General features: G+C 28.3%; 2 protein-coding genes across 5 annotated transcripts in view; one reads left to right on the top strand and one right to left on the bottom strand.

The window, feature by feature from the left end:
* LOC107448011 (uncharacterized) overlaps positions 1–12579 on the top strand; it is a 93190-nt gene that overhangs the window by 5236 nt on the left and 75375 nt on the right. Inside the window, exons 2-9 of one of the 2 annotated variants that reach the window (XM_016063106.3) lie at positions 250–300; positions 1628–1702; positions 6392–6451; positions 7577–7642; positions 8551–8598; positions 9367–9441; positions 10380–10450; positions 10532–10814. In XM_016063106.3, the coding sequence (XP_015918592.1) occupies positions 250–300; positions 1628–1702; positions 6392–6451; positions 7577–7642; positions 8551–8598; positions 9367–9441; positions 10380–10436 (432 nt within the window). In that variant the 3' untranslated portion in view covers positions 10437–10450; positions 10532–10814. Of the gene's footprint in view, positions 1–249; positions 301–1627; positions 1703–6391; positions 6452–7576; positions 7643–8550; positions 8599–9366; positions 9442–10379; positions 10451–10531; positions 10815–12579 lie in introns of those variants that run through there. The other variant, XM_071182604.1, reaches the window with a different exon arrangement.
* Positions 11078–12579, bottom strand: part of LOC107448010 (outer dense fiber protein 2) — a 28832-nt gene continuing 27330 nt past the window's right edge. For 2 of the 3 annotated variants that reach the window (XM_043039928.2, XM_043039930.2), the window contains one exon: positions 12246–12404. In XM_043039928.2, coding sequence (XP_042895862.1) covers positions 12270–12404 — 135 coding nt within the window. In that variant the 3' untranslated portion in view covers positions 12246–12269. Of the gene's footprint in view, positions 12405–12579 lie in introns of all 3 variants that reach the window. The other variant, XM_071182603.1, reaches the window with a different exon arrangement.

Genomic DNA, 12579 nt, shown 5'->3' with positions numbered 1-12579 from the left:
TACAAATAAATAATAAAAACTAGTGAATCTGAAACTTTTGGTATAGTAGTCCAGTCAACGATCACAATTTTTTTTTTAAATTTTCGCAACATTATTGGAAGTGTGAGCATCAAAATCTCACATTGATAGAGCATAAAAAAAAAAAATCTAAAGTCTAGAATAGCTTGAAATTTGTTTGTATTAGTTATGTATTCTATATTTTCGATGTTTGATTTATTTTATTTTACCAATTTTTTTAAATTTTTGCAGGAAGTAAACTGGGGAAAATGTCCAGAACTACAGCCATCACAACAAGAACAGGTAAGATACTATTGGTCAACACTTAAAATGAAATTTTTTTTATTTAATTTGGATTAATGTATTGTTTTAAATCATAAAACCATTGTAAACATTTTATGAAATATTAGTAGCATTTATAAAAATCAATACAAAATTTGGATAAATTAAACCCATTCAAAATAAAAGTTATCATTCAGATCAAATTTCAAAATAAGTTAACGAAAAATAATGTTGAACATATGGAATAAACGTCACTATTACTATACTCCCTTGCAAGTTAAGAAAATACCATTGTAATATATGATTTAAGTGATCATCTGCAACTGCATTATTTCGCTATCAAATTATACAAATTTGCTTTCAAAAACAATATAAAAACTTTGAAAAGCTAACCATGTCAGACAGAAATTTAATTCGCGTGCTACCATTTACGATAACTATCATAGAATTATTTTAAAAAAAAGGTTATAGATTCGTTGTCATATTAGACTATAATAGATCCTAGCGACATATTTCCATAACTAAGGAGAACATTCGTTCTTGAATAAAGATACAATTACATGTCGTTACATGAACATTGGATTTGATTGGACCACTAAAAATGGCGAGTCTTATGCTGTCATACCTTTAAAAAATGAAGTTATAGATACAAATAAAGATATAGAGAATTTTTACTTTTGTTTGGCTGCAGAAGAAAATCGCCTGCAAAAAACAATATTTAAATGAGAGTTGGCGATGTTAATACGTGTTCGCACTGAGAGCTTGGCATTAACTTGGCGTCCACTTATATGCAAACAGATTCTCTCAATAAAGTTAATGGTTTTTTCTAAATTTGCGACAAAGTATAATGATGGTTTGCCTGTCGAGATAAACAAGAGGCCTACCATACCAAATAAATGCCATCATAGCCTTAAAAACCAACTAAAATCTCGATTTGCAAGCTTTTTTTTTCTTTCTAAATTAACACCTATGAAACACTAATTCGACATATTCTGGTTTATGGGACTGAATCCCTAGGTAGTAAACAAATTGCACGAAAAGAATTACTGACCTTTGAACGAAAAACCTTAAGAAAAATATTAGGAGCAGTCCACGAGAATAATAACTAGTGATTCTTGTTTAACTTTGAAATTTACCAAAAGTATAAGCAACCTGATATTGTAAAAATATGAAATTTAAAAAAAAAAATTAATGGTACAAAAACAATGTAATGAAAGAGGTCATATCACATAGCTTTGATTACACTAAAACATACAATTGCAAATGTTGATTTGAACTATTAAGTTACGTATTAACGCAGTTGTTTTTTGAATTGTTATATATAAAAATACTTTTCTTTTTCAATTAGAGAGCAAAAGGGGAAGTCATTCAACAATGTTTAGACAAAAACCCACCCCCTGCTGAAGGTGCAAGCCTTACACAGGTAAGAATTAAACTTATTACCATAACATATTTACCTACAATGTACAACCTCACAGCAGACTGCTAAATTAATGATGAATTTAAAAAATACTAAGGTATTAGTAAATTTTAAATTCTCATTTCTTGTGCAAGAAGTAACGTGAAATTAGTTTTGGGGATATATGAACTATATAGAAATAACTTGCATCTACTTTTATTGAAAAATAACTGAACGCGGGATGTTCTTCTAATGGCCGCCCTTACTACATAGCTGGAAGTTCTTTTTTAAACAAAGTAAACAGTCGTAGGGTCGCAAATCAATATTTCAGTGAGGAAAAAACAAAACCGTTGTCGAAATCTATCGAGTTTTTACTGAGGGATTGAAAATATTAAAACTTGTTTTGGATTTTCAATTAACGGTAGCGCTTAAAAAGAGCCATTCTCACTGTATGCGATTCACTCACCTCCTATCGCCGTCGAGGGAGAATCTAATTCGTGAAATATATTCCGGAAAAAATGTTCAACGGTGATAGGGGGTGAGCGAATCGACACCTTGATTCTGATGTAGTTTTAACGATATATTTTTATGTGTATAATGCTGTTATCTTGTGGAAATTCTGAATATTTTTATATTACTTATCTGGAAACAATACTAAGGAACAGTCATGTAAAAATGCCACGTATAAAGAAAAAGAGGTTTATCATTATGTAACCGCAAGGCCTTTCCTATTATCGTCATGTTTTCCATGCTGTTTTGCAGCTTGCACAAATAAATACAAAGCGGTTTATATATATTTCTAGTTTTGCTAGGCGATAATTTGATAAATATTTCAGCTATTAAGATCACTGCAGTGATTATCGATTACGCATGTAACGCCTATGCCTTACCAGGTCAATCATGCCAAATTTAAGTAACGCGGAATTATAGTAATTATCTTGTGAACACAGAATTTCCATAAAATATTGCAATTGAATGACGATTGCATTACTTGCTTCAACTTTAGTTCCAAGTCGTTAAATATGAAAGATATTAAGTCAAGCTGATGAAATCTCAGATTTCAGCTCTGGTAAATCACAACTTAAGGTGTTTGATAAATTTTATTTTGTTGCGTTCGAAAAAAAAATCTTTTTGTAAACATTTATTAATAACTTAATTCAATAACGGTTGGAAGTTTGAGCACCTTCAATATGCCTGCCAATGTCAAGAAGATAAAAAAAAAAATACTTCCTATTTTATAATTTCTTTTCTCCCTAACGCAAAACTGTTTGGGGATTTTTAGCGAAATTATTAGGGAAAATTTTGAAAGAGGCAATTTCACCGCCTTAAAATAAGTGTAATTTTTACGAACGATAAAAATTAACAATGGGAATTTTTTTTTAGTGTGTTTCGGTTCCTATTTTGAAACTAGAAAAAAAATATTAGAAAGCAGTTTTAAGCTATTTAATAAATAGTCATTGAAACAAAAAATAATAGATTGTATTTGAGAAGGATATACCTTCTACCAATGTAATTTATATCAGAAGTATAGTTAGAAACATTCCTTTTGAGAAGGAAAAAAAATATCGAATTTTAAGACTTAACTGTATCGTTTTTCTTTCCAGAGAAATCCGACACAATAAATACATTTAAAATAACTTCATACATATAAGTTCAGAATTAATAAAAGAAAAAAATGTAACATATTAACTTAACATGCAAATTAACATTGGAAACAGTGCTCTGCTCAAGGCGAAGATAGAACAACAGTAACCTTGGAATAACATTAATTTAGAATACACGAGTGACGATGTCGTGTAGATAATTTGTATCGTGTTTAACTTATCCCCTTGTCTTTATTGTTATCTTAAATTGTTCCGTCTTCTGCAGTGTGGGATTTAGGATTATATATTCAGTGAATTCATCAAGGCCAAGGTTAAAATTCAGATTAGGTTACATTCAGACGCTTATTACATAAATCAGTCTGAATTAATTCATATCAGGTTTTGTNTTTTCAATTAATGGAGACTTCTAAAGCGCCATTCTCGCTGCATGCGATTCACTCACCTCCTATCGCAGTCGAAGGAGGATGAGAATCTGATTCGTGAAATATATTCTCACCAATCAGGTGGAAAACGGTGATAGGGTGTGAGTGAATCGACACCTCGATTTTGATGAAGTTTTAAAGATAAATTTTTATGTGTATAATGCTGTTATCTAGTGGAAATTCTGAACATTTTATAGTACTTGTTTGGAAACAATACTAAGGAACAGTCATATAAAAATGCCACGTATGGAGAAAAGGAGACTTATTATGTAACCACAAGCCCTTTCGTATTATTGTCATGTTTTCTATGCGGTGTGTATCTTGCACAAATCGGCTTAAAAATATTTTTTATCGCCAGGATTAGTCCACCCTCTATTTCCAGTCTTGCTAGGCGATAATTTGATAAATGCCTCAGCTATTAAGATCACTGCAGTGATTAGCGATTACGCATGTAACGCCTATGCCTTACCAGGTCAATCATGCCAAATTTAAGCAACGCGGAATTAAAATAATTATCTTGTGAACACAGAATTTCCATAAATATTGCAATTGAGTGACAATTGCATTACTTACTTCAACTTCAGTTCCATGTCATTAAGTATGAAAAATATGAAGTCAAGCTGATGAAGTCTCAGATCTCAGCACTGGTAAATCACAACTTAGGCGTTTGATAAATTTTATTTTGCTGCGTTCGAAAAAAAAAATCTTTTTATAGTTGAAAATTTTTTTGTAAACATTTATTAATAACTTAATTCAATAACGGTTGGAAGCTTGAGCACCTTCAATATGCCTGCTAATGTCAAGAAAACAAAAACTCCCTAATTTATAATTTCTTTTCTCCCTAATGCTTAAGTGTTTGGGGATTTTTAGCTCAACTATTATTGAAAATTTTGAAAAAGAAATTTTTTTTTTCATCCCTAAAGCAAGTGTAATTTTTACGAATGATAAAAATTAACAATGGAATTTTTTTAGTGTATTTCGGTTTCTATTTTGAAACTCGAAAAAAAATTATTAGAAAGCTGTTTAAACTATGCAATACTTTTTAATAAATAATCATTGAAACAAAAAAGGATAGATTGTATTTGTTCTTCCTAATGCTATGTAATTTATATCAGAAGTATAGTTTAAAAATATCGAGATCTTAAAAATATTCAAGGAAAAAAAAATAATCGAATTTTAAGATTTAACTGTATCGTTTTTTTTCCAGAGAAATCCGACACAATAAATACATTTAAAATAACTTCATACATATAAGTTCAGAATTAATAAAAGAAAAAAATGTAACATATTAACTTAACATTGGAAACAGTGCTTTGCTCAAGGCGAAGATAGAACAACAGTAACCTTGGAATAACATTAATTTAGAATACACGAGTGACGATGTCGTGTAGATAATTTGTATCGTGTTTAACTTATCCCCTTGTCTTTATTGTTATCTTAAATTGTTCCGTCTTCTGCAGTGTGGGATTTAGGATTATATATTCAGTGAATTCATCAAGGCCAAGGTTAAAATTCAGATTAGGTTACATTCAGACGCTTATTACATAAATCAGTCTGAATTAATTCATATCAGGTTTTGTATTAATTCCAGACACACATCTATGAATAAAATCGCATGTAAAATTAGTTATATTTTTTAAAGTACTAGACCTAAGGTCTTATTGCAATCTATAATTTAAAAAATTGAAACATTATTATGAATGACTGCTGTCATCTAACGTTAAAGTAAAGGAAGAATTATCGCGATTCATAATGATTTGTTACCAAATAAAAAAAATCTTGATTTGTCTTAATTTTTCACGAAGTTAAAAAATGAAAAGGATAAGGAAAATAATCCAATTCGTAAAAATCGAATTTCCTAACAGAATTTTAAATAACTTAAGGTTATCTATTAAAATTATCGCAACTTATAATGATTAGTCTTATTTTAAAACTGGAAATTATTATGTAATCTTTCAATTTATTGAACCATTTTCTCGAAAAATTGACTTTCGTTCCTCCATATAAAGTGCCATTTTTAAATAAAATCGACAATTGCGTATTGTCTGTAAATTTTTTTAAACCTTTAGGCCAAAATCATCAATTAAATGCCTAATACGTGCTACCATTTGAAAGAAAAGAAAGTTTAAAAATAATTTATGCAAAAAATAAATAAAATAATAAAACCTGGGAGCTTAAGCATTTTTAGATTTACTGTGGGCTTTAATTTGTCAACTGAAATAAAATATTAATTTTAAGAAATTTAAAAAAAAATTAAAATCTAAAAAAGTAAACACGTTAGTTTTTAAATTCGTATTTAAATGAGGGAAAAAACAAAACCAGTTTGATTGCCTAATGAGACTTGAATGTGTTTCGATTATAGCTGCAATTTAATTCTTCTCATCTTCTAAAGGCAATCAATTTCTATCGTTTTTATCCTGTCTTCCTTGTTAATGATTTGACCGATTTTGATTTAAGTTTTTCAAAATCTGACAAACCATTTGTTTGAGACCTCTAATGAGTACTCTTATTACTTATTTTTTACAAGGATTTAAAAAATACACATTAAAGGCGTCAATTATCGTGGTACACATTGTATGCATAATTAGTTGTTTATAACTTTTTGCTTTAATGGAGTTGGTATTTATAGTGTATTTTAAAAATGTGTTGAAATAGTATTAAAGTGATAATTAATTTTCTTTGAACAGGAACAAATCGATGCCCACAGAGAAACTATTACCACCTGTGCATTGAAAACTGAAGGATGGGTAAGTTATGCTACCTACTGCAAATTTTGTGCATTCTAACTTCTGCAAAACGCCCAAATCTTGATCTCTCACTTTTCATAATTAATTATCAGATGTTATACAATGCACTCAGTTTTTAACAATAAGTTAAAAAGATAATAATCAGAATGTATTAAGATTAGTAGACTTTACAGAAGTTTGAAATGTATCATTTTCAAGAGACAGCTAAGGAAACAAAAATTAAATACAAACTTTATTTCTTTAAAAAGCAGATTTAAACAAATTATGTAACTATGAATTAAAACATCATTTATAGAAGAAATATTATAAATGATTTCAATAATTAAGACAAAATTACGTTTTAATGATTAGTTCAAATTTCAAAGGATTTAACTACCTGTATTTGGTATATACACAGAAATAAAACAATAAAGCTGAAAAGAAAAATTATCCAAAACCTAACTTGAATAATTTATATTTTTTCCCCAACGTCCAATTGATACTCGACATTCAAGTATCAGTAGGGCAGATTTGTTGGGCTTTCTTATAGGGGCACCATATTAGGTGGCCAACGTTGCTCTCACAGTAAAGACAGAGAGTACAAAGAATGAAAGAGCATCCATGCCTTGTCTGGGAATCAAACCCAGGAATTTTCTGATGAGAGGTCAGCTCCCTGACCACTACGGTCCAGTTGGCATTTTGTCACAAATAACTTTCATGTTTCATTTTATATTTATTTATGTTAAGCTTGAGGGAAATTAAAGGAAAGGACTTAATTATGCTTGAGGAAATTTTAAGATTTTATTAAAAATAATATGTAAGCAATCGATAAAATGTAATGTTTGCCATCTTTGAAGATTTTAAAATAATACAGTAATAATTGAATTTGTAGAACTGGCATAAGTCAGGAGTTTATATAAAGTTAAAAACAAAAAGAGAGAGAGAGAACACTACTATTAATTATAAACAAATATTTACAAAATAATAATTAAAAAAAGAATTTCATTATAGGGTAATTCTTTATCTTATGCAAATAAGTATTCAAAATAAATATTTTGTAGCATTAAAGAACAATTTTATGTCTTTCAAGTAGCAATTTTCTTTTCTTATTGACCTGTGAATGATTAAATCAAATTTACTTTTCAGTTTGGATCTGACAACAAATACAACTATAACCGGGCCAGAAAAGAAATCCAATCCAAGAACATGAAGGTATGATATATTTTAAAAATCTCGTAACAAAATGTTGTTTTGCTGTTTACTACATGGAATTTTTATAGAAAAGTATGCTATGAAAATGAAATAATTTAAAAAAAAAAATTTGATGATTACTCAGAATTTTATAAACATTTTTTCAACTATTTTACTAAGCAAGGTTGGCACAATGAGCAAATTCTCCTTTTTTCTTCATAGTAAATAAGTCCCAAAAATAAACAATTTGAAAAATCAATTGCAAGTAAATAACAGACGACCCTTTAAAATGGCTATTTGGTTATCACACTTAATTCAGTAACAGTACTAGCATATTGAATCGCTCCATTTTTTCCAAAATATCCTAAATTCTTGAACTATTCTATGTCTGGAAAAAATAGACATGAGCTGTAACAATACAATTGCACTTTTTTTAAATTTTATTCTTACTCTAAAATTGATTCACTTGCACTAGTTACTATGTTCAGAATAGCTATGCTTCCTATCTAAAATATCATAGACCAAATTTCATTGATTATGATGTAACTAATGAACACAATAAACAATGAAATATACTAACAGTGGTTCTTTGTCTAATACTAATAATGAATATCAAATTTTTTATTGGGTAAATGAAGTAAGAGTTAATTGCATTTCAAATTTGATTTTATCAAAACTGTTTGGAAAAAAAAAAGATGAAGCTATTTTTTATCTAACAAGAAATTGTTTTTTGTAAAATATGAATCAAAGCAAAACTCTAAAACAACTACGAAGTTAGATTTAAAATATTTGTTGCATTAAAGATTAGCCATTTAAAAAATTTTTTTTAATAAGAAATAACAGGGAAAGAGTTTATACATATTTATTTCATAATTTAATTAATGTATATTTTTCCTTTTTAAAGTAATTTTACATAATTTTATTTTTAGCCTCAAGACCAGATCCTGTCTAAACATGATGAATGCAGCAAAGAAGCAGTAAGTATACTTCCTGAAACGAAATTGATTCACAATAATTGAATGCTTTTGAAAAATTGTTAAACATATTTTTACAATTATTTGCAATTTACATACACAGGTATAATATTGAGAAAAAGAAGATAAACGCATGAAATAAAATTTTAAAAGAAACAATACAAAAGACTATTATTGAATACAGCACATTTTTACTTAAGTCCTACTCCATGTGATGAAGAGTATCAAACTAAAGCTATAAAATAATAATTTATAAGAGAAACGAGGAATAACTAATAGTAAAATAAGTCAGAAAATGTAGCGTTTGAAAAACATAAAAATTTTTTTGGAATGTTTATAACAATGTTTTAGTTAAATAAGATTCGTTATATGACATAAAACTATTATAATAAATATAAAAGACTTAGATAACACAACTGATCATCGAACTTCAGCTTTATTGACAAAACCTTTCATTTTGCTCATTAATTTTTGTAAAGTTATTCTAAAAAGGAACATTTAAAGAATCCAAAATATCAGCACTCTATCCAAATTTTCAACAATCCATGGATTTAAAATTTTAAAAGTGCAGAATAGAAAATTTATGGCAATGCGGCTATTTTTCAACATCCCCAACAAAGTTTTATTTAAAAAAAAAGAAGAGTAGAATGATAAAAAAAGAAAAAACTTGTGGATCTAAAAAAGAATCTTACACCTTAAATATCAAATAAAGTTTTAATAAATATATTTATAGTATATTATGTTAACTAAATACACAAATTCCTTTTGCAGCAAGAAAACTTCCCAGATAACAACATTCCTCAAGTTCAATTGTACCAAGCATGCATGGATTACCACATTACCAAGGTAAGATATTTACTATGCATCAAGGAAAAAACATCGCTTCAAAATTATCTTGACAGAATGAAAAATATTAAACTTTTACACTTAATCAAAGAAAAGTTCTAACTGCATACAGTAACAAGTAAATATCAGGACTTTTTAGCTTGCAATATAAAATCGAATTTCAAAGTATGGTTCATTTAGTAATGCAGGGTTATATCAAAATAACTTATTTTTTTACTCCAAAATGAGTGTTCAAGTATAAATAACTAATGAAATATTATTTCAGACCTTTAACTAATATATTTCCATACACTTTTTGATTATTTTTTTTCGCCTAAAAGTCAAAACAATCTTTAGATAACTAAATTCAAAATGGTAACTAATCGACCTATTTAAAAACTAGGAATCAAACACAAGCTTATTTATGCAGAAGTTTAAGAGAAATATTCTTTGAATAAACTAAACATTAAAAAATAAATGAATGATAAAATTTAATGCCTAAAAGTATTAAGAGACATTAAACAGAAAGTTTTGAAATTAAAACATGCAGAAAAGTTTTTCTCCAAAAAATTCACCCATTGACTTGGCATGAGAAGTTAATACGACATAACATGCTTAAAACTCAGAAATTTTTAGTGTTTTCAAAATTATACTTAACATGTGTTTGTTATTGAGTAACTAATGTAATTTTTTATGTCAGAATTCCAGGTAGCATTGTGGCACAAATGATCATGAATGTATGTTTACTAAAGACAAATGATAAGCCAAAAAATTAACGAATAGTTAGTTTTGGCACATAAATATCAAAACATATAATTTTATTTTTATTCGAACTATGAGATAAATTACCATGCCAGATTGGTACTTTAAAATTGCTTAGTCAGCATATTGCTGTTACGAGTTACATTACTTTTCTGTTACATTCTTTCTATAGTTCAAAAATATTTTATTTTTTACAGATCTGTGACATTAAAATCACTCCTCCCGCTGGTGCTGAAGCTTCTGCATCTGCATAAATCTCAACTTAAAAGTAAGCAAAGCAACCAGAAATTTCATAAAAATGACAAATATTTTTACTATGAAAATTTTCTAACAACTTTTTTTTTTACAGTTCAACTCCAGTAAAGAAAAAAAAGAAAGACCATCTATTGAAGATAAATAAAGGGCTTGAAATTTAAAAAACAAAACAAACATTTTTGTGATAAACAAATCATATGCTGGATTGGAAGGAAAGGTCTTTTAAAAAAATTGCAAAATTGAAAATCATTTTTATACAATTTTGTTAGAAAAATCCATATTTTTGTATGATATACACACATAGATAAACATTTGTGATAAGAGGTGAGCTGGAGACATTTTGTGATGTTAATAAACTGTCCTTTTTTGTTCCTAAACATTAAAGTTTACTTTATTTACAAACACAAATATACATAGAATTATATATAAAAACATGTTATAAATAGGTACTTTGAGCATTTATGCATACGAAAGATGTTCCAAAAGTGTAAGTTTTATTACAAACTAGTGAGCTGCGCCCCCTGCTCGCTAACGCTCGCCAATCCCCGAAAATTTCTACGCAATCTTATATGGTTTGCTTCCCAAACCAAATGTGCTATAGTATATAATCTTAAGATAAAATTTCTAAAACTGATATCTCTTTAAAAAGGTTAAAATTTTGGCTATAATTAAGTCTAATAAAAATTGAAATAAGTGAATTGCAATGGAAAAACTTGCATAAACAAATAAATTCGTAATATAAATCAAAATTCGCAATATATAAATTCGTGAAAAAAAGAGCTTTCGACAAAATACTAAAATAGAGATCTATCAACAAAGACTACTCACTTCTGCCTAGCTTAAGGTTATTTCAGTTTCCGTTTCTATAAGCGCTATATGTTGAGCCATCTCGGCTAGATTTGGTATGTGACATTTTTAGCAGCAATCATTGGTCGATTTTCTAGCGTTGCCATTCTGGGAGTTGTAATGAGGCTTTTTTTGTCGCCGTGTAAGAGAAATATATATAGATAAAAAGTGTGTAATGGTATTACACAATTTTGGCCATTTTTTAAAAATCTTCTTAAACTATTATTCTTATCAGATTTTCCACTAAATAACACATAAAGTACTTGTCTCCACACAAGGTGTAGGCTGGTCGATTTCTCCCCTCACACTGACTACAGAACAGGAATAAATTAATGAAATCAAATTTAGAAATTCATCCTTGTAAAAGTTAGTATCTAGTAATTTAAAATTTTTTTATGACAGCTTGCTAGTTCTCATCATGGCTTTAAATACTAAATCAAGATAGTACTAAATTTAAAACGAAAAAGTAAAATTCTGGTGCTGCAGGCTAGATGATTTATTGGTTATCTCATTTAAGGGAACATCAATGAACCACACACCAATTAGTGCATTTAAAAGAATAAACAAATTGAAGTCTGCCATTCAGTGCAGGAGTCTGAGAACCTTATTAAAAGACCCCAAAAGGATACCAAAGAATGCATTTTTTGTTTTAGGTGCAAGAGATAAGGTTAACTAACTCAATTTTGCCCTTGAGGTCTTTCTAAACAAGATCACCAGACTCCCATCATTTTATTGAAATTTGATTTTTGGGGAGCAATTTTGGAACCAATAAATTACTAGGCACTGATTTTTATAGGGTAGTTACTGAAATTAATTTCACATATCAATTTCTAATATGCGAAATATCCAATATACAATTTGCAAAGATGGAGCTAAAGTTTGTAATAAAGCTTCTCTGTGAAAAAGTATGATAAAACTTACTTTTGGAATGTCTTTTGCATGCAAACGAAAAGAAAATGGAATTTTACAAATAATAAAATTTAATATCAAGATTCTCCAAACACATTATAAAGAGAAACTTTGAGCATGTCGATATGACGTGACAAAAGTTCATTTTTGGTAGTTGACTCATCCAATGCTTCCTGTAAATCTTTTGTTCTTTTTAGCAATTTTTCAGATTCCTAAGTTTAAAATAAATACTTTAAGAATAATCATACAGTAATACAAAATTTGAAACAAATATTCATAAGAATAAAAACTAAATCACTTGGCATTTTTAAAAAAATTGATAGATTTTTTTTCAGAAAGTCAGATTTCACTCTCATTGAAAGTTTTATCCAGAGTAATATTTTAGGT

Source organism: Parasteatoda tepidariorum, chromosome 6 (genome assembly GCF_043381705.1).
Source record: "Parasteatoda tepidariorum isolate YZ-2023 chromosome 6, CAS_Ptep_4.0, whole genome shotgun sequence".
Classification (NCBI taxonomy): domain Eukaryota; kingdom Metazoa; phylum Arthropoda; class Arachnida; order Araneae; family Theridiidae; genus Parasteatoda; species Parasteatoda tepidariorum.
This window is presented reverse-complemented; position numbering and strand designations above follow the sequence as displayed.